Source organism: Pempheris klunzingeri, chromosome 6 (genome assembly GCF_042242105.1).
Source record: "Pempheris klunzingeri isolate RE-2024b chromosome 6, fPemKlu1.hap1, whole genome shotgun sequence".
Classification (NCBI taxonomy): domain Eukaryota; kingdom Metazoa; phylum Chordata; class Actinopteri; order Acropomatiformes; family Pempheridae; genus Pempheris; species Pempheris klunzingeri.
The window spans coordinates 8,834,217-8,856,507 of NC_092017.1; the positions used below are offsets into that span (position 1 = coordinate 8,834,217).

Consider the following 22,291-nt stretch of genomic DNA (forward strand, 5'->3'; position numbering starts at 1 on the left):
TTGTGCAAATTATGGCAAGCAAGCCTTCAAATTGAGCTTTATTATTTGCATTTGATTATCTATTGTCGCCTATGATTATTCGTGGTACCTTTCGTTCCATAATAGCTTCGCCCAGCTTCAACCTGAGACGTGGTCTAATCAGAGTGAGTGAAAACACCTGTGTAGGTGTGCAGGTAATTAATGTCAAGCTCATGGCTGCTAACAAGCTTGATACCCTGATAGATGCCTTAATCCCTGAACCAAAGTATTCACTGGCGGTAAACACAGGCCAACAGAAAGCTCCTGAACCTCAACCTGACTATCTCACACTCATTATTTAATCATGTCATCATATTGTTGAGGCTACTAATTACAGGAGCGCTGTACCTATTGTGCAGCAAAGTAACAGGCTCATACTGTTTACACAATGTGGGATCAAACAGCATTTAAAAATCCCGGTCCTGGGTGTGCATTGGCCTGCATGTTTTATGGGTTTCGATGCTCCAACACACCTGATCTCAGATGATCAGCCCGTCATCAAGCTCTGCAGAAGCCAGATAAAGATCCATTTATATGAATCAGGTGTGTTGGAGCAGGGAAACAAATTCTACAAGTAGGTCAGTGTGCCCCCAAGACCAGGACTCGGGAATACTGGGTTAAAATCGGTGCAGACAGTGGTGCAGGCTATCTAGGGAATGGTGCTTTCATGAGCTGCTGAGAGGCTTGGAAACATGACATGCTAGTATTGGCTGCTCTGTAGCCATGCAGTGTGTACACAAGTGAAATCACACTATTTCATATGCTAATTGAAATGTGTGAACAAAAATCAGCGTAGCCTTCAAAACACACCTACTGTGTTCACAAATTGTACAGTACTGAAGGTCTAGATGTCCCACCAGGTCAGGTTACAGTTTGCTGAATTTAGCTGACATTGACAGGGTTATGGTCTGAACTGCTCTCTCCCATGTTGTCTTGATTCTCAGGGATCACAGAGGAGGTGAGAGCAAGAATATAATGCACTGCTGCACAGAGCTGGAAAAAATAAATCTGTGCTGGTTTTGTCTCCACCTTCAGAGGAACCTTTCTCATGGGTGGCCAAACAAAAATTCTAAAATAGGTTTAAACCTTTTATTAATGTCTTTACCAGTGAATAATAAGGAGCAATTGTAGAATTCTGAAGTAAAATGTATTTGAATTTAATTTCAGTGTCATCAATGATTTTTGAGTAAACTGTGCTTTTGCATGCTGTTCATTTTTCTCAGATCTTGTTCACTAGCTTAACACGCCTGCCCCGACTTCTGACTTGATGTATGCGTTCAGACAGTGAAAGCTACCGGTGTCGAAGCAGCTGAGGAAGACTGATTTAAACTATTTCATCTCATCTCATTTCCACATCCTCCAGTCCCCCTCCGCTTCTGAAATCTTCCTTCCCCCATTCCCTTCATTAGATCGCACCCTCTCCTTGTTGAAAGACCGGCAAGAAAGCTGGTTATTCAAATTTAAATCAACACTGACAGAGAAGCAGATGTAAAAAGAGAGAGAGAGGGGTAAAGAGAGCTACAAAGCTTGCACCTGATGTTGTTAGTATTAATGTGATTCCACTGTGAGGGTTGGGATCGATGCAGTCAGATGAGGGACTGTGTTAACATCCTAATCTCTAATAGCATCAGAGCAGGCAGACTATAAAAACCTCTACCAGTTCAACCATGAACACACACACACACACTCACTAGCACGGATCAAGATGATAAGACAGACGGAGAGGACACGTGGAGCCATTAGAGGAAGCCCTGTGTTGTGTGCTGAAAGAGAACACCCTGATAGCCTCGATGACCCCATGCCAGACTGTTCCTTCACTGCGGTTCACACAACAGTGAGCACAGTTCCTGGGAAAACCACAGACCAAAAACCATGTAAAAAAAAAAACAGATTTAAAAGTGGAGGTCAATTTGCCTTTATGGTTAATTTCTGAATTAATTAAAAAAAAAAGTAAGCTTTTACTGAGTGAAGCATGAGTCACTCCAGCTAGCTCCGTGCTTACTGTCTTACTAATGTAGAAATTAGCTCCAACATTAGCTCACGTTACAGCTGAACTAGACATGGCTTTTATGTTCCAAATAAGAACAACCCCAGCCTTCCCGAGCGCCACAATTTTGCCCTATTTGCTAAAAATAACATTTTGGTGCCAGGTTTGTTCAGTGGGGAGAAAGCTTCTCGTTGCACAGGAAGTGACAAATTGAAACTTGGGAGCAAAATACTCCTTGACAGGTTCCTTGACAACAGAAAGGCATCATTTAATAGAGAAAGAAGATGGACCTAACAGTGGCAGGTGAATCTAATTTCCATCTCCACAGCAGGGTCAATATGTATTTACATATTTTAAATTTAGGACAGTTCATTCAATGTTTAGACTAATGGTTCAATATGATTAAAGACACTATTGTAACAATATACTGGAAGCTGAGGCTCACTTAGCGCAACACTCATGCCACATCAGCTGAAAGAGGTTTCCCATTGTCCCCTGGCCTGTTTGAAAAGCTTTTTGCTAATCAAAGTTAGACAAAAGCAGAAAAGAATTTCTTTTCTTTTTTTTTTTCCATGGGCCCCATTGCTTTAAAACATTCCAAATCTAATTCGGACTCATTAGTAAGCCTCTGGAGTACTTCTGTCTCATACTGCAGACACAACCTCTGAGACTTGCATGTGTGCGTGTGTGAGACAGCATCTTTAATTACCCAGGTAACACAGCCAGATGCTCCATCACTCTGGCAATGGCAGTGATTAAAAGCAGTAAAATATTCATTTCAATCAGACACCCACATGCCACATGCATAATTAATGCACAGCGGAAGGACACGGCAACTTTTACCACAACCACACGAACACATTTCCATCACCGCACACATTCCCTCTGCACACCACAACCAGCTGATGCATGCGGATGTGTGTCCGCGTGCGTGCGTGTGTTGGGGCAGATCCAAGAAACGGAACTGTGGATGAGCCACTTCGAGCAGCACTCCACAGGGAGGTCAAAGGGTAGCCAGACTGCATTCTGGGACATTATTCAGCCACCTACACAGCAGATGTGTTGTGTTGCTCTCTCACTGCCCCGACTCTCTCTGGGAGTGTTTTTGTTGGAGAAACAGCATCTTGAGTTTGCCATCTATGGTGCATTCAGTTTGCTCTGTTGTGGGTGTGCTGCCTTTTCTGTGCCTTCTTCTACTTTTCAACACTGCTTGTCAATACCTTCAAATACCTGCAAGCAGTTTGTCGGAGGTCTCAGACGCAGTCTCATGTCTCTCGTGGGCGGAAGAATATACAACCACAAAACAATCTTAGACTTGAGGTGAATTTACAGACATAAAGCAGACATCTGATTTCTAACTCACTTTGAGGAACAGCTCTTATCTGCCCAAGGCTACGCATGTGAACACAGAGAAACCATGCAGAATACAGTAGGACTTTCACATCTAACATTTGAGCTAAAATGTTAAACATCAAAAGTTTGATTTAAATGTAAATAACAGCAAAATGAGGCTCTTTCACACACCTGAAATAAATCTTTTCTTCTCTCCTGTCTATCCCTACGGTTCCACTTTGTTTCCTATTTCTGTCCTTTCAATCCATCTGACTGCTGTCTCTTTGTTTTCCTTGATTAAGCTCTCTGTCGCTTTATTGTTTAGACTCCAGCAGTAGGCTACAATTACTCAGCGCAGTGTGTGTGTATTGTATCACGCTCATTACAATTACCTCTGGGTGTGAGTGTGTCATCTGTTGCCTGCTCATGTTCCAATTTCTCTCTGAGTGGTGAGGGAGCTGCACCCAGATGCTTCAGTGTGTTCACAACAATGCGACCAGGAAACAGGAAGACTCCATTCGAATGAATGAGACCTGTGGATCCAAAAATCCTGGGAAAAAAAGGTCAAATCTGTGTGTGACCAGGAAGAGCAACACCTTGAGACATCTCTCAGAAAGCGAGCAGGTCCATGCTTAAAAAGAAGCTTGGACGTTGCTCTAGTGGTCTTTATTAGAGAGCTATAGATACAGATTGATCCTGCACTCAAGAGGCAAGAATTTGTAACAGTTGGCAGGCGTTACAAAAGCACTGCAATGAAGCGGACTGATGGGAATTCTAGGAGCTTTCATTTGATTACAACTGGCTTGGTGTAATCTTGTATATGAGATTTCCAAATGTTACGTCTGTCTGATCAGCTGTGAGAGGCCAGCAAGGACTATCTCTCTCTCACACACACACACACACACACACACACACACACACACACACACACACACACACACACACACACACACACACACACACACACACACACACACACACACACACACACACACACACACACACACACACACACACACTTCAGAGGAAACTGCCAGCAACTCTGTCTATATCTCCTCTCATCTTTCACCCACTGCTAATTGGTTGGTGTGACAATGGGACGGTTTTAAAGTTCCTGTGCAATGCCTCAGACTGATGATTCCCCCTCTCACACATCCAAGCACACAGTGCATGCATCTCCACGATCCTCATTTTTGTTGCTGGCAAATGTACATTTTTGATTCATTTCAGTTTAAATTGATCTTCAGATGAAAAAAATGCCAAAACGACACCTTTTTTTTTTCCTCTTCCCAATATTTTTATTATTTTGCCTGCCAGTTGCAAACAGAGCATTTTCCTGCTGAGTTATTGATATGCAAAAACCAATATTCCCTTGGCTTTTTGTATCACACACTTTTATACAAACCCTATCACTGGTCATCTACTCCAATATAGGCACATAGTCAAATATAGACCTACCCTGTTTGCAGTAAAATAAAGCTTCAGCCAGCATATGCACAAGACTGCTGACTGACGTTTTGTAAGCTGATACAGGCCTGCCACATGAAATGCATGACACAAATAAAAAACACAGTAGTAGTTTTTAGATTTCATAGTTTAACCAAGTGTGCTGCTTTGTTTCAGCACACACGCGCACAAAAGATTACCAAGATATGAACCATAACTGCCCTTCCACCTTCATTGTGCAACTGCTCCCGCAGGCAGTTGCTGTAAATAAGAATGTTTTCTCAGTCAACTTCACTCGTTAAGTAAGATTTTAAAAAATCCCATGAAAGATTTCTCAAAGCTTGACGGTGGATATTGGCATTCCTGTGCAGAAGGCAGTGTTTTAAAACCTGCAAACAACCCGGCATAAATTTACACCATTAAGTCCCTCAGGCTAGAGAATGCATAAAGTGCTGTGTGTGCGGCATGAGAATGCAGTAGTCATAATGAGAATATAGATGTCCTCTGCCTGCCATGGTTGAAACCTATAACACGCACACGCAAAGTGCTTACTCTCGTCTGTTGCCGCGTGTCGATGAATAATGCACATATTAATCTCGCAACGTATGGAAGCTTTACGAAGATTCATTTAGCATTTCCCCGTTCGGCCTTATCTAATTAATGTGGCATCTTTGCAGTCACCGGGCATGGTTAACATTCTCACACGTTCAGTCAGCACGGTGTTAGCAGTAAAGGGACATTTTTGGAGGTCCTTGAAATATGTTTTTCTTTTACTATTTATTTTTGTTGACTTTTTCCACCAATTTTCTCCAAATTCAAAATGACCCCCCAGCCACTTCACGCCACCACCCCGATCTCCACCTTACATTAAGCGGTCCTGTGCATCCAGGGGCTCTGAAATACAATAGACAATGAAAACAGTCTGGTAGCAGCACTTAATAGCTCAGTAAATATGCTAGCTGGCCAACATACCAATCCCTAACTCACTCATTCACTCATCCAAATAGCCAGTCTGTGAAAAGGATTTAACACCCCCGTCAGCTGGTGCTCTGAGCCACGTGCTGGGATCCGTCCACCTCAGCAGGAGCAGGAACAGGGGCTGCTACAGATGACTCGGAAGCTACGAATGGGACTGGGCCTTTGCTTTCTTCGTCCACATTTAGCAGGGAAGGAAGAGGGGCAGTTTGGGCAAGCAGAGCTGCAGGCAGTCCAGTGGGGCTTAAGGCCAGGCTGTGGGGCAGGTGGGGCTTGCGTGCCGCTTCTGGCCCCAACCTCCCTTGGTCCTTAGCGTTTTCCAGCAACACGCGGACACTCTTGGAGAAGACGATACGAGGGTCAGTAGCAGGAAGAGCAGGGCAGACACAGCTCTCCCTCAACTCCAGAGCCTGGACAGAGACGGAGTGAAGAACGGAGAGTAAACCACACTCGTAGGCAAACATGGACTGACTTACAACTTCAAACAAGATGCTCATTAACTACACGTACAAAGAGGACTATGATAAGGCAGATGATAAATGTCTTTATTTGTGAGGTGGTGAGCCGTTTGTTGTTTTGATTTGCTGTGTATTAGAAGAAGAAAACATTTACTTGCTCTCTTTGATTTGAAGTAGATAAATGTTTCATCAAAATGCAGCTGTGAACTGAAATGACTGCAACACGAGGTAGATGAGAAAAGATGTGAGGGGCAAGAGACAAAGACAGACAAAAGATACTGAGAAAAAAAACAGGGGGAAATGAACTTTTGTACAAAGTTTTATCTCAATCCATCCTGAGATATTTCAGTCTGGACCACAGGCCAACAGGCAGACTGACATTGTCATCCAGAGAGCCGTGCTGCAGCATTGCTAAAAATACTATAAAGATGCAACCCCTCTCCTTTAAATCAACCTCATACAGGTTGGGTAAACTGAGCTGGTAGGAATTAACTATGACATCTTCTCAGCAGTTAGAGACATTTTCTGTCTGTCTCACACACCCACACACAAACACCAAACTCATTATTCTCTCGCTTAGAATCACCGACAAGACTCTGAGTACATACATGCACTTGGCTTCCCACTCAACAGGCTCTCCCTCTCATGCTACCAGTGGACTTAATGCGCTTTGCTTAAGGATGATGAGCGCACTAGTGGAGGCGGAGTGCCCTCAGAGGAGTCAGGTTAAGTAGCTTGATGCTGTCACCCCTCACAAGGTTAAAAACATCACATTATGCATCACTTTCCCCCGACTGAGCTCAGCTGTTAGCTGGCTCATACGTGCTGCTATGCTGGATCGAACAGTTTGGTGTGGGGAGGCTATTAGAGATACCAGAGAGTTTTCTCAGCAAACACACACACACACACACACACACACACAGCAGAACAATGAATCCCCCGAACAACAGTCTTCATCACTTCACTGCCTGTGGCTGCAGGCTGGCCTCAACAACGACTGCAGCTAGAGGTCAATCTACCATGCAGCGATGATATGATACACAGGCACATACATATCACACACACACACAGAGACACACACACACATGCGCACACACACACACACACACACACACACACACACACAGAGAACATGCACACACTCAATGACACAAGCACCTGATGGACAATTAGTGGTTTACCCATCTGTTCGTCGTTGGTGCTTGGAGCATCTGACTGTGTACCAATAATCCAACTCACGCTCAAGGTTAAATCTGCTGCTGCCTAATACATGGTACATCACTCTCTCTACCCCGCCCCAGGCACAAACACACACACACACACACACACACACACACACACACACGTAAGACGTAATGATTGTGGATGCTGACGCTCTCCGTAGAAGTTGCTGTCTTAACTGCTTGTTGATTTCCTTCCAGCCTTAAGATACCATTGATTGTCTTGCCACAGTTGCCGGCACAGTGTGTGAGCCTGTGAGATCGAGCTGCTACTGTGGAGCTGTTTTTTTTTTTTTCAGGTCCTCAACTCAAAGCCTTCAAGACATTTAGTTAAGCAGGCATCCCAGCCCCTGTGTGGCAAAATGTTTTTCCTGTCTTCCTAAAACCTTGCATCTTTTTTTTCCTCCTTCCTTAGTCTGCTCTTCCTCTCTACCCTCCTCGCCACATGTCTGCAGGAGGATATACATCTCTCCAGACTCTTCATTAGTTCCATTAAGACTCCTTCCAGCAGCTCCCAAAGCTGCACTGTTCCTCCTAAACAACAGACAGGTGTAGGGCTCTCTCCTTATACAGTAATGAAAGAGTCTTTTAATTTAGTCAGACGCCCGAGCAGGAATGTATTTACTTCAATAACTTAAGAGTTACACACACTGTTACTTGGAGTGAGCAGGGAATCATTATTGTGTGTGTCTGTACCTGTGGTATGAGGCGGTCCAGCTGAGTGAATCTGTTCCTATGCGACGGGTGTGTGGACAGCCACTCAGGGAGGGTGGGCTCTCCTTTCAGCTGGTCTCTGATTTCCATTTGCTGCCAGAATACTGGGCCTGCCCGCACATCTGCACATGCCTGGAAAGGACACATGCACCCATTGGAATCAGAAACACACACACACACACACATACATACAACGTGGCTTCCTTCTGTCATGTGCTGAGATGAAAATCCTTATGGACTCATCTTAGCTTTGTTTACTTTGACAACATTGCCCCCTAGTGCCCTGCAGAGATCTTACAAGATTTGACAGCAGTGGCTACATTACAAGAGCATTATTTTGCAATGTTACATTTGTGTGATTACCCTAAAGAGCAAAAAGGTTTTAAACAATTCCGTAATCATGAAACACGACCCCTAAAATGCACCAATGATCTTAGTATAGTATAAAGTTTGAGTGTTAAGTCCAAGCGGAAACACAGAGTGACAACACATTTTTGAAACATTTTAACAGTTTTGTCTGGCTGTGTGGTACTCCTTGTGACAAGTGAACTTAGAGTATAATGTGGGAAGTGCTCCTTTAAGATGGCGATACCTTAGCAGCCAACTGTAATCCGACTCGATCTGCCTCAGCCTCCAGTTTCCTACTGTAGGGACGGCTGAATATCAACTGAGGGAGAGACAAATGGTGTAATTATGAGGTTATACAAACTCTAAAATTAATACTCATTTCCTTTATCAAAAGTCCATGACATGCCCTCTAATTTTCAGACTTCAGACTATAACGGTGGCACTATAATATCACAGTAAAACAGTGTTGTTACCCTGTAAGTTGATATTGTGTGTCAAAGTGTGGACATTTCTGTTTCTTAAATTGAGGACAATAAGCAAATTGTTATATAGTGTATAATGGTGCCATGATGGAGCGAGTCTCACCTGGGAAAGCTTGTCCTGTACCCACTGTCCCAGCAGTGCCAGGCTGTCTCGAGGACACACGGCCCAGATGGCTGTCAGCAGAATAAGGGACAGGAGGTCCATGACATGAGACAGACTGGCCTGTTCTGCCTGGGGGAGGAGAGCAGAGGGATGAGGGGTGACAAGGAGGAGGTGACAGGGGACAGCAGGAAGGAATTAAGAAAGTAAAGCATTGGGGTAAAAAAAAAAAAAGCAGAGGACGGGATATGAAGGAAAAAAATAGAGATAAAAAGTTTTTGGGAGGTGAACAAGGCTGCAGGAACATATTGATTGTTCCCATCTATTTTAGTGGAACTTTTTCTCTGTAACAGATTTAGAGGTTTTAACAGCCGATCCAACAGAGCGCACCTAGTGGGTAATACCAAGCCCATCGATGCTCATTCCCTTCATCTAATTAAAATCTCTTTCAAGCATTTCCTCCGAGGACATTTAAAGTCTTGAAATACCCGCAACTTCATTAGACACTTTTTTAGAACAAGAAGAATGGGCTTTTACAGCCTGAGTAAAAACAGCCATCTGTGGATAATTAATAATGAACGACAGTGCACTAGGTCCACAGGACTTTGGTCATCATAACACAGACAGGATTACTGAGTGTTAAGACGTGACTGTCAGTGAGCCTTTATCACTGGCTGATGCAACATCGCTGCAACTGATGTCACTTGATCCATTACTATACTACTGAGACAGAGTGGGGGCCTGTTGATGAGTAGTCAAGAGATCTCAGTTCATGATGCACAGGTCCACATACATATTTTACATCCTTGTGTGGGAGAGACTTGGACGACTTCCAGCTGTAACTTCTACTTTGTGTGCCAAGGGCCTCTAGATGACTAAACTTTATTCTTGAACATTATTTGCACATTAAGTGTTTTCAATGACTCATCCTCAAGCACAGCAGGTTCAGCTACTATCGACTAAGCATCTCAAATGCAGATCTTAACAGGTTTTCCCGTTTTCTGCATCTGTTGTGCCATTTCACCCCCTCATACAGCTGCAGCTTGCATGATTGAATGAATGAATGATTAATTAATCAATGCACATGAGATAATTCTGAGAAAGACCGTAGGAACAAAATGTCACCAAGCTGATTATCAATGTGTTTCAAGGTGCAAACTGCTGTTTCGGAGCAAACTCTTGATAAGATATGATTGAAAAATAAAGTGACTAAATGAAGTGGCTCCCAGTGTCCCTGTAAATAATACGATGATATAAGGGGATATAATCACAGCTACTAACCACAATACCACAATTATAAACTCTACAGAGGGTGATGTACTTACAGAGTGTCCCAATAAAGCATGAGCCATCTCATGTCCCAGGACAATGGTGAGCTGGTGAACATCTGCCACAGTGTCCAGCATCCCCGTAAACATGAACACTTTGCCGTTCTACGTAAAGGAAAATACGACCCAAACCTGAGCCATATGGTGTTTGTCACAGCCACTTAGTCATCCGAGCAACATACAGTAAATAATCACTAGGAACTACTCATTTATATCTAATCATATTTTACTGTCTGAGCCATTTTCATGTGAACAGGAATTAAACACAATCAAAATATACTGTAACTTTGCAAGGATACTTTATAGGACACACAGATGTAAAGACACGCTCTTGTTACTCTAGGACATCCTAACATATGGCTGTACAGATGCTATAACCTGTAATTCTGCATCTTGTCTTTCTTTTACTGACCGGCAGGACAAAGGCGTTGACGTTGGGACTTTGCACCACATGGACGCTCCAGGTGACATCAGACACTTCAGGGATGTCCTTGTTTCTTTGTGCCAGGTGCTGCACCACCCGCTCCACCACCTGGTGACGAGGGTCAGTGACTGGAACCAGCAGCTCCGCAAACTCCTCCATGTACTGCAGCAAGCACATGCACATGCGCACATGCACGCACACACGCGCGCGCGCGCGCGCGCGCGCGCGCGCGCGCGCGCACACACACACACACACACACACACACACACACACACACACACACACACACACACACACACACACACACTTATATTTTTGGGGACAATTTCATTTGCTAAATTTCTCCTCTTATTAATTTTTCTCCCCCTCCCCATTTTACTAAATGTCATCTTACTTGTCATCCCGGATTTAATCTCACTGATTTTCTTAAGTGTGTGTAAAATGGACAATTTATAATTTCATCCTTTAACACACACACACCCCCCTATTTTCTCACCGCTTCTGAAGTCACAGCTGCCAGCTCCATGTAGTTCTCTCTGCTGAACACCAGCAGGCGGGTCCGTCCCGTCACTGGGGACTCATCAAGGTGGGTCAGGAGAAGGAGGGCTAGAATCACCGTGGCAACGCCTCCACCTGCTGCCAGATGCCAGCGGCGCTGCCAAGCCCATTTGCACATGAGTTGTCTGCGGTTGGGTGGTAGAGCCACCCACCATTTCCTTATACTCCTGTGCACAGAGCAAAGCCACAAGGTCTCAGATATCTGTTTATGTAGCTCTGAAAGCCTCATACAGTCAAGTCAAAAATCACATACTGCCTTACAGCAGAAAAGAATGAAAAAAAGAAGCTCCTTTCATGTCTGGAAAGTTTGCATACTTCAAATTCAGAGGAAAGTAGAGAAGGCAAGTAGGGAAAATCCACAGGTAGGGAAATCCACAGCAAAAGTTTCAATTAGAAATGTAGGAATCCAGGCAGACCCACGAGATCAATGATGCCTTTTTCAGGATAGGTCTGGCCAAGAAAGCAGCATCAAAACACGCAGAAAATATGTTCACAACAATGTACTGTGCACAAAATGCTAAGGTAAGCTAAGGTGTGTATGCCCAGAGGAAGTCAAAAATGTAAGTAGACAAATAGGCCAAGACTTCAGTGACTAAAGTATACTGCAAGATTCATGATTAGAGGAGGAGGGGGGTGAAGATGTTTCAATATTCAGTTCACTGGCCCATAAGAAAAATAAATAAACTAATGACGCCTTGCTGATGTAGACCTCATCAAGCCTCATGTGTGGAGCTGAATGGCTACAGCACATGCCACATGGTCACAACCATCGTCGGTTCAATTCCAGCAGCTGACTTTTGTTGCATGTCATGCCCATTTCCTATCTGCTGCTTCACTATCAAGACAAATTCATACAGTTTGTGAATGGACAAATAATCTCACTAACCATTAGAGACTCAGACTGGAGATTTTAGTCATGATTTTAAGTACATGACACATAGTGTAAAAAACATAATAGGTAGTTTGACTAGGTTGACACAACAGGTAAAAACAGCAACAGCTACAGCGACAAAAGCTTAGGGTTAGCTGAGTAGAGTTACAGGCACAGGATGGGGAAGTGGTTAAAGAGAAATAATATATTCAGTTCGATTAAATAAAACAAGTGGGTAGAAATTTAAATTCTATTAAGACTAAAAGTTGAAAAAAATATCAAAAGCATTGAGTCTCTGATGAGAAAGGAGCCCATTCACAAACTCCTGTGGCCAAAAGGAGTTGATGAGAGCGGTGCTCAGTTTACCATGAGGAAAAAAGGGTCCCTACATGTGCACACATTATAGTAATGAAAGGAGATACTTTAACCGAGTTAATTAGACATTTAATTAACAGAAACATGGCAATAATTTGTAAGGTAATTCATTTGTTCTTATTTAAATGACACAATTAATATAATTGTTGATAGCAATTGTCAAAACGATTAAGAATGCATTCATTATTTAATTAAAACATTAGACAAATATAATAACATATGTAATTAAATAATACTGTGTACTAAAGCAATTAACACATTTCTCAATTGACGTGTACATTTAATACAAAAATATTTGCCTGAGTTTCTGTTTGCACTCAACTTGTTTTATCATTTATGTACCGAGCATGCAACATATTAAGTGTTCACATGAATCAACATTAATCAGCCACTTTGTGTTTCATGGTGAAGCTCTGCTGTGTCTCCTACCTGCCCAGTATTATGGCAGCGATCTTCTGCAGAGGTTTGAGCACCATCCATATGAGAGGAGCAGGCACAGCCCTCACAGGGCCGGAGGTGTGGAAGGGGTGTCCGCACTGTGTCAGCACGGGGCTGCAGTGCGGGGGTGAAGTGGTTTTGGGACCGGCCTGGACACACACCGTCCTCCCATTGCTACAGAAGAAGAGAGGGGGGCCCGCAGGAGCAGAGGCTCTAAAGTGAAGACATTTTGTTGTTCTATGGCGGCAGACCTGAGAGGACACAGAGTGTGTCTTCTTCAGAGGACGTCCAGCTGAAAACTGGAGGTTTCGTGTTAAGTGTCCAGAGAGGGAACAGAAGCGGCTGCTCCTGAGCAGACGGACACAGAGTAAAGACATTGTCCTCGCTGCTAACGCAGCTCTTCCTCTTTCTCTCCTCAGACTGACTGTCCAGCGGACGGAGCCAACACAGCCGACTATTATCTACAAGGGCAGGAGTTCCTCATATTAATGTGTGTCTGCCATACGACGTTAAAAGTTACTTCTTAAAACTTAACCTAACTTAATTTAATATCGCAGGGTCATAACTGTGCTCACCTGTCAATGTCATTGCGGCCAGCAGACGCTAGCTACTAGTAACCTTGGTTACCACCGTCCAGCAGCCGTAAACTCAAATGTTGACATCTGTCCTAAAAGTTTGGTTTATAACTCATAAACTCGCTGACTCCAAATCTCTGCCTCTGGCGACGCGAAACGTCAAAACTTCTCGCAAACTGAGGGGAACTTCTATTTGAGGTTTGAGCAGTTTGACGCTCCTTCTTCCAAAATGCTCCCCTTAGAAACAACTCCGCAAAGAAGGTTCCGGGCGCAGAGTTAGCATGTCGCCGTGGGATAAAATCACCTCTCACATCAAGCTTATCATTGCAAACACACACACACACACACAACATAACAATATTAAACACGAACACGACATTTAAAATACAATTTTATTTTCGTGTTCTTAAAGAAACCTGCAGAACTGAGAAAATGAAATGCTCATTCACTCTCTCTCTCTCTCTCTCTCTCACACATACACACATAAACACAGCTGTATTAGGTTTTTGGTTAAAAGGCTAAAATAATAAAAAAAAACAACTAAATAAGTATGTTGGTAATACTGATACAAAACCCTATCTTATTTACATAAAAGTTTATACTTTTTTGAATAATGCAGTAAGTACAAGTGCAGTCAGATATATGGTCCATCACAGTAAATAGTCATGTTCAGTGGACAGCACAGAGCCCAGATGTAACACTGCGCTGCTGTTAGTCTCTGAGGTTGTGTGTGTGCTCTGTGTGAGGGGCTGTACACCGCTATCTGAAGCTCTGCCAGCATCTGGATCAGAGTCTCCTCCTCCCTCCTGGGCGCTCTCCTCACTGATCAGCTGATCAAAAGCGAGGTCATCGGAGTCCACCGGTCTGGATGAGACATTAAAAGAGTCTCCCTCTTCCAGGTCCGTCGGCTGCTGCTTGGCAATAAATTCTGATTGGAAAAGGGCCTGGATCTGAGTGAGGAAGGGGTCTCCCTCCTCATCTGGGAGGGGCTCCAGGTACCTGGCCAGAGACGACAGCATCTAAAGGGAGGGGGCACAAGTGAAATTAGATAGAAACAATGAAACAGGAGCAGCAGAGGTAAATTAGTTAATGAATCCATTGGCAACTAGGGCCCAGTTGTTCAAAACGTTTCATCTAGATAAGAATGATCCGGATTTTGAGCTCCAATGATCTGTTACCCAAAAACAGCCAATCCATCTTTATTTTCATGCCGATTTTCACAGCAACATTGGCCTGGATACAAACTTTTCCACACCAGTGCAGAAAACCAGTGCTCTACATGGGACTACATATCACAATGTAGGCTACTACCTATGTGAATAACAGTCGGTAGAACAGCCAGCATGGAGTCACTATAAGAGTTTTTAGAGAGACAGAAGACAAAACTGGAATTAAGAACAAGTATTTTAAGTATTTTAAGGTAAAATTAAAATTTCATATTGAAAGCTGTTGGGGGGGATTATGTTATGGGGACCAAATCTTTATTGTTTTATGTATTTATTTATTGTAGTGAAAGGCTTACCAGCTGGCGTAATGTCTTTGTCATGGTAACTTTTACATAAATCTAGTGCAAAATGATTACATTTTGTTTCTAAAAATCTAGACTTTTGCTGAGGTCTGGAAAATATACTTTTATAATTATTAATATGCTTTAAATAACACACACTGGACGCTTGATCCAGATCAAAAAACAAACCTGGATTACATGATCTATGTCAATTTCAACATCCCTTCTTTTCTTTTGAACAATCAGTGTTCAAGATTTGATCCCATCCTGTAGCCAAAATCCAATCAGATTACTTCTGAACAACTTGCCCCAGGATATGCAAATGGAAAGAGGGACCGACTGTGTGGACAGACCTTCTCCAGACACGTGAGATGGGAGTCTTTCCGGAAAAATCTGTCCATCTGCACACTCCTATCCAGAGCAGAGCAGAAAAAAGAGCAATTCAGATCCTCCACCATTAAACTTTACAGACAAGACAAACTCCTCTAAGTCCCAGAAAGGCATGAACAGCATTAGACCATATGTGTCAGGAAGACTGCTACACTCTTGATTCTCACTCACCCGGGTGTTTGACAGTATTTGTGGATGATCCACTGAGCTCTCCTGAACGTCTGCTCCCAGTCTGGAATGTCTTGTGATGACAGGAAGTCGAATCTGTAGGGCAGCTCTGGGGAGGAACAGAGAGACAGAGACACTCAGCCAGAGGATCAACTGCGCTGCTGTGTGCTGAAATCACTGACCTACATTGTCAGCTTGATTTCAAAGCCTCTTGATCTCAACCAAAACGTGTGTGTGTGTGTGTGTGTGTGTGTGTGTGTGTGTTTAACATACTCTGTGGGCCTGAAGGCTCTTGGCTCTCTTTCACCAACAAGCAGGTAGTTTGGGAGTGGGGGGAGCGATTGGCTGGGTCATATGGGCTCACTATCATCCCGATGAAGGGGGCTCCACCGCGTGAGAAATAACTCTGGAACAATCAGGCCAAAGGGAATCAGATCACACACTCGCAAAGACTAACTCCAGCATGACTTCTCTTGTCCATTCATTTCACCTGGAACTGGTCCTGTGTGTTTATGTCCCGTACTGAAGGGTTGGGGTGGAAGGACGGATGCGAGTGGTACCAGCCCACCACGCTGAAGCCCAGGGAGGAAAGCACGTCACAGGCCTGTGTCTGAGACACGGGGTCCATCTCACACTGCAAACCTGTACTCACACTGTTGCATGGCTCTGCTGCACAGATCTGCACACATGCACAAAACTGTTACTAAACACATATTTCAAAACACTGTATGTAGTAAATAAACACTGAATATAGTAACAAAATCTCAATCCTCATTGTCTGCATTGTTGTTTTTATCTAATTTTCCTACCTTTAATACTTTCTTTTCCTCATTGAAAGTACCCCCTAGCAGGCCGATGACTTCCCCCCGCGACACGTGGGCATGCTGCAATCGCAACAAATTCGATCATTAGAATACAATTAATGATAACAAATGGATAACAGGATACATTTGACATTTAGTTTGAGATTGTAACATAATAAAAACAGTGAATCATTTACAGGTTTGTCTTACAGCTCTCACGGTGGAACTTTCTTCAAGATGACTGACTCTTAACATGTCAGTGTGATACAACAACAGAAAGTACATTCAGCGTGTGTGGTTTTGTGTGCAGCATACCATGTCCATTATGAGGAGAGTCTCTGCACACACAACAACCCGGAATGGTTCCTGGAAGAGCACGGAAAAGATGAGCTTTCAACACTTGTTGAAGTTAAAAAGAAACTGATAATCACAATAATTCAAACTAAATACAATTAAAACCATCAGGCCCACACTGGTTGATACAGTAGTCAATGCTAGAGATACAGGAAGGTTAAATCTTAATGACAGTGAAAACACAGTGAAATTGTGGTAAAACTGGCTGTGCCCTCTTATTTTCAACTGTTACAGAGGTCATGGGAACAAAACATCAGATTAATAAGAAAAACTCTCACTAGATACACTGCAATACTGAAGGCTGAATGATGGGATAAATGGCCACTGACCTGTACATCCTCTCCAAAAGACTTGCAGGGAATCAACTGAAAGGGATCAAAAGACCTGCAGAAGGAAGGAGACCATAAGTACTTTTTTTAAATATAAGGCTGTTGGGAGTTCAGCACATGCTGTGTGAATCCGTCATTCTCACCCTTTGAATCTGGAGGTCTTGCAGGGTTTTGGCTGCCTCTTCATCTCCTCTCTGCGCAGAGCGAGCTCCTCAGCACTGAGATGCTGATGAAAACACCACCGACACAGGATCAGTGAAGACACTAATGTGAAGTGATAAGTACTTGCTACTGCAGTGTATGTGTGTCTGAGGGTCTCCAAACCTCATATGTCTGTCCCTCCAAGTCTTTGGAGTCACACCAGTTTCCCCATATGTCCCGCACACGCCGCTTCCTGGTCCGCTACAACGTGCAGCCAATCAGCAGTTAGCTCAAGGTCCAGCAAACTCATAGATTAGATGCATGAGGCCGGGTGTCTCATTAGGGGTTTATGGGTACCTACCATGCTCTGCAGTCTCTGGGCCAGCTGGTAGGCCTCAAGCACATCTTTGGCCTCTTTGTGCTTGGAGCGGTCCACCACCTTTGGGCGATTATAAACCGCTTGCTCTATGAGAGAAGAGACAGAGCTGCAAATGAAAAGGGAAGCCAGATTTTTAGCAGAGGAATTGCTGTCAAAGGCTTAGTGGAGTTACCGCAGTTGAAGTTGATGGCTCCAATGAGCTCCAGGTAGGTGTGTATTCTCCCAATGCAGTTGACGTCTCCGCAGTTCTTCAGTCCAGGGCGGACTGACGTCTTGTTCAGGTATTTGGGCTTACTCTTCAACCTGGTTAACAAAAAATAAACGTCTAACTACTCCTTATGAAGAAATGTGGTGAAAGAAGTTACGGAACATGTATGAAGTTTTACCATTGATCCAGGATGTAGTTTCGGATCTTAAGGTATCGTTCAGGTGTCTTGGACGGACGTCCCTCAAAGAACTCTGGGATAGCTTGTTTCTCATCCCCAGTGATGGTCTCCATGTCTACCTCTACTTCCTGCTCAGGGGCCTTAAGCTCCTCCTCGTCTTCCACCTCCTCCTCTTCCTCCTGGTCTTCCTCTGGTCTATCAGTTAGATTCTGCTCAGTCTTATCAGCAGAATCTGTGCGGCAAATACAACCACAGTGTAACCACAGAGAGAGGGGACGTCATGTTAAGGTGGCTTTACATAAAAACAGCAGACTCACCTGTGCCACCACTACAGGCATCTTCCAGCTGAACAGTCTGTGCTGAGCTCCCACACTGGGAACTCTGGCCTCCATTTTCATCAGTCACCGACTCTGATTCTGTCTGTGCTCCCGCCTGAAGACTTTTTGGAGGGAGCGATGTTCTCTCATTGGCTTCCTCGCCTAGTCCAGTCACTCCAGCCTTCCCTGAGCTAAGGAGGGAGGGCTGATGGCTTTGTGGAGACAGTGAAGTGTGGATGGGTTGGTCCTTTGTCTCAGTCACACCTGCCTCTTCATGCTCTTCTGAGGGATCGTCTGGCAGGATCTTGTTGCCTTTTAGCTGCTCTGGCTCGTGGAACTCAGTTCTAAGCACATCCTGAAGTTTATCATTGCCGTCTCCCTCTTCACTCAGGTCATCGGTGATGTCTACCTCCTCATCCTCTTCATCAGACAGCTTCTCTATGCGGACGGTGTTTGCCAGAGTGGATGCGTGACTGGAAGCGGGCTGAGGGGATTGTACGTGGAGCACAGGACCTGCAGAGGGAGCTGCAGCTCTGAGTTCTGATTTAGCCTGTAACATGTACAGATGATGAAAGAGATTATTATTCCCCCGCCCCTGAGGAATGCCTTCTGGATGTGAAAGAATTTGAATAATGAGGAAAGCACAAGTTTAACTGTAGGACACTTGTCCCGTACTTGTCCTACAGCCTGTGTGCTGCTCAGGGTAGTAGCATAACATAGAGAGAGTAAACACCAGCCTCACCTTGTGCTTGAAATACTGCCTGGCATAGCTCTTGACCTGAAGAACAGAACGACTGCCCACCAACTTGGCGATCTTAGTCCACCTTCGACCAAACTGAGCCTGCAGTAAAACACACCAAGCATTTTGGATAAAACATTCACAAAGTGCCTGATATGCCACAGCAGTTAAATCTGTAGAGGGGCGGCACAACATAGGAGCAATTAGTAGCATTAGCCCACAGCAAATGACTGACAAGGGAAGCTTACCAGTCCTTCCTCAAACAGGTCTTTCTCCTCTTTGGACCAGCGAGAGGAGGAGCTTGAGACCGAAGTCGAGGTTTTGGCTGGAGACCTGAATATCCAACAGATAGCAGTGCGACATGTCACGCAGACAACACAGGGAGTGAGTGGACTCTGCTGTGAACGCTGGTGGAGGAGCTGACTTACTTGTTCGCTTTGGGCTTGTTGTTGGCATCACTTCCCCAAATGTGATTATGAACCTCCTCACCTGTCAAGTAGTATCTACAAGCATGGTTCAGGCCCAACAGACTCTATGAAGTGTGTTGTCCAAGCTGTGCAGCTGAACAAACATACTGCACAGTATAAAAACATTCAGCATTTTATGGAAACCATTTCCTACAGCTGATTATGTTTCTATGTGTCCAAAGTTGTGTGATGTATATTTGAGGTCAGTGAAAGGATACTGTTCCTCCAGCAGCATCCTCTCGATCACCTCTCTGTTCTCCGGGCTGATGGAGCTGTCCAGCTCCCACGGCTGCACAGACACACAGACACACAGACACAGGGAGTCAACACAGGCACCAACAGGAGCCACCCGAGGGTGAGTCAGCAGCACGGACTCATACCAGCATCCCAGCGCTGCTCCTCCACGCAGACTGTATGAACGGATCCTGGACCAAACCTCCTCCTCCTCTTCCTCCTCCTCCTCCTCCTCCTCCTCCGTCCAGCTCGCTGCAACAGAGAGAGAAGAAGTCGATGCTATGCTCCCTGTGACACTCAGGGCAGCTATACTGTAGTCTGCACTGCGGGGCTGGAAACTACAAGCAGGTCTCCGCAAACTGGCCTGGACTACAGCGCAGAGGACCAGCAAACGGATATAAGTGTTAATTAATCGGAAACAGCGGTCAGTCTCACCTAATACTGCTATCAAACTCGTCTCCCTCGATATCAATATCCACCTCGTCCTCCATGTTGTTGGATAAACGTAAACATCGGAGAGGAGAGGGCGACCTGCAGGGAAATACTGTTCAGCTCCGCTCACAGCGCCGCCCTGTGGTGGGATGTACCACGACTTTACTTTAACAGCCTATGATGGTGATACTCCTGCATGACTGAGTAGGGCAGCAGTGCTGGAAAACAAAGAAACCAGACAAGTATCCCCCCTACCACGGCCCTCTGAGGCGTTCAGGTGAGTCTGATTTTAAGTTGAACGCCACAATAAAACAGGAAATACAAAACACTTACCTAAGTCATTTTCTCATATAAACTCAGGACAATTCCTGGAGAATCAGGTCCGGACATCGGTTTCCCTTTCACACACATAGCACACAACCACACAGCAGGAGACTGTCTGTGTTAGACATGTTACAACCTACTGAAATCCTCTGTTGGGTCTTGCCGTGGGCTGCAGGAGACAGGGCAAACACATCTCAACATCAGCTGTTCGGAGGAGACTGGTGAATGAGGCCTTCATGGTCGAATTGATGCAAAGAACCCACAACTGAGGCAAAACAAGAAGAAGAGGAGAACTGTTTGGGCCAAGAAACACAGGGAATGGACATTAGACCAGTGGAAATCTGTGCTTTGGTCTGATGAGTCCAAATGTAACATTTTTGGTTTCACCACCACGTCTCTGTGAGGCACAGAAAAACTGAGCGGATGGTTTCTTCGGTGTGGTTCCCACCGTGAAGCATGGAGGAGGAGGAGGTGTGATGGTGTGGGGGGGCTCTGCTGGTGATTTATTCAAAATTCAAGGCACACTTGACCAGCATGGCTACCACAGCATTCTGCAGCGATATGCCATCCCATCTGGTTTGTGCTTTGAGGGACCATCATTTGGTTTTCAGCAGGACAATGAGCCCAAACACACCTCCAGGCTGTGTGAGGGCTGAGAAGGAGAGTGATGCGGTGAGAGAGCTGCGTCAGATGACCTGGTCTCCACAATCATCTGACCCAAACCCAGCTGAGATTGTTTGGAGAGAGTTGGGCCGCAGAGTGAAGGAAAACCCCCACACAGCTTCCTGCCTCCTGGGATTACCTACACATGCTGCTGGATAAGCAGATGGACTGATGAATTAATGAGCTAATCTCATCTATGACGGTGACATGTATCACACCAGGGCATCTCTCGGAGGACCGTCTCCTCCAAGAGTTAGCATAAGATGCTTCAAGTGTTTTATCAATGTCCTTTCAAGATATGCTCTGTTTGAGAGGGACTTTTCCTGTCCTGTGTAGTAACAGATTCGTTCCACCCTGTGGCAGCTGTGTCCTGTCCTGTTTATTCATTGTTCAGCTTTGCCATCTACTCTACAATGAAAACTGATTTTATCCTGCCAACTTTATGCATTTGCGAAACACACAAACTGTTTCGAATGAAAGTCCAAAATGACAAATACACTCCACACAGAAGGTCAGACCGATTGTTAACAGGAAAAATGTCACTGACTTTTGTTGCACCACCAACATTTGTTTGTGATTCCAGTTGCTGGAATATCACTGTAGTAACATTTCCGAGAGCACTTGAAAGCAGCGTAATGAATAAGCCTAACACATACACCAAAACTACTCTCATTCATTTCATTTTATTCACCCATTTAAGCTTTCTAAAGCCTGCTTTGTGGTTGTACTCGGGTAGAAGAATTAAAGATTCATTGATTAAAGATTGACAACAATAATCCACACAGTGGCTGAACATGAAGTCACCTACAATCAAAGCCAAAGACGAGGTGAAAGACAACAAAAAAAGGTTTTATTTAGAAATTCACAGTTTCTAATGGCACTACAAGTTTTGTAGTAACTCACTCCTGCTCAAAAGTACTGTGCAGCTCTTCAGAGTAATCACAGAGAGAAAGACAGGGAGAGAGAGAGAGAGAGAGAGAGAGAGAGGGAGAGAGAGAAAAAGAAAAGA

General features: G+C 44.4%; 2 protein-coding genes across 4 annotated transcripts; both read right to left on the reverse strand.

Annotated features, from left to right (window-relative positions):
• Window positions 1-4,626: 4,626 nt before the first annotated feature.
• oma1 (OMA1 zinc metallopeptidase) lies at window positions 4,627-13,812 on the reverse strand. Of its 2 annotated transcripts, none has more exons than XM_070832874.1 (8): window positions 13,066-13,812; window positions 11,329-11,554; window positions 10,821-10,994; window positions 10,406-10,513; window positions 9,084-9,212; window positions 8,743-8,817; window positions 8,133-8,282; window positions 4,627-6,168 (listed from the first exon to the last, which is right to left on the reverse strand). In XM_070832874.1, exons 1-8 carry the CDS (start codon window positions 13,449-13,451, stop codon window positions 5,821-5,823), a joined length of 1,596 nt encoding a protein of 531 aa, XP_070688975.1. In that variant the 5' UTR covers window positions 13,452-13,812; the 3' UTR covers window positions 4,627-5,820. The 2 variants fall into 2 exon arrangements, with proteins under 2 accessions (XP_070688975.1, XP_070688974.1); XM_070832873.1 differs by having other exon boundaries at window positions 11,329-11,557.
• A 215-nt stretch (window positions 13,813-14,027) lies between these two features.
• On the reverse strand, window positions 14,028-20,080 carry mysm1 (Myb-like, SWIRM and MPN domains 1). 2 transcript variants are annotated; one of them, XM_070832153.1, is made up of 19 exons: window positions 20,010-20,080; window positions 19,848-19,918; window positions 19,591-19,665; window positions 19,411-19,495; window positions 19,166-19,264; window positions 18,433-18,973; window positions 18,107-18,338; window positions 17,893-18,023; window positions 17,703-17,806; window positions 17,525-17,602; window positions 17,344-17,426; window positions 17,201-17,255; window positions 16,833-16,883; window positions 16,524-16,598; window positions 16,205-16,393; window positions 15,988-16,120; window positions 15,718-15,823; window positions 15,510-15,567; window positions 14,028-14,668 (listed from the first exon to the last, which is right to left on the reverse strand). In XM_070832153.1, exons 1-19 carry the CDS (start codon window positions 20,013-20,015, stop codon window positions 14,300-14,302), a joined length of 2,541 nt encoding a protein of 846 aa, XP_070688254.1. In that variant the 5' UTR covers window positions 20,016-20,080; the 3' UTR covers window positions 14,028-14,299. The 2 variants fall into 2 exon arrangements, with proteins under 2 accessions (XP_070688254.1, XP_070688253.1); XM_070832152.1 differs by having other exon boundaries at window positions 18,424-18,973.
• Between the last annotated feature and the right edge of the window lie 2,211 nt (window positions 20,081-22,291).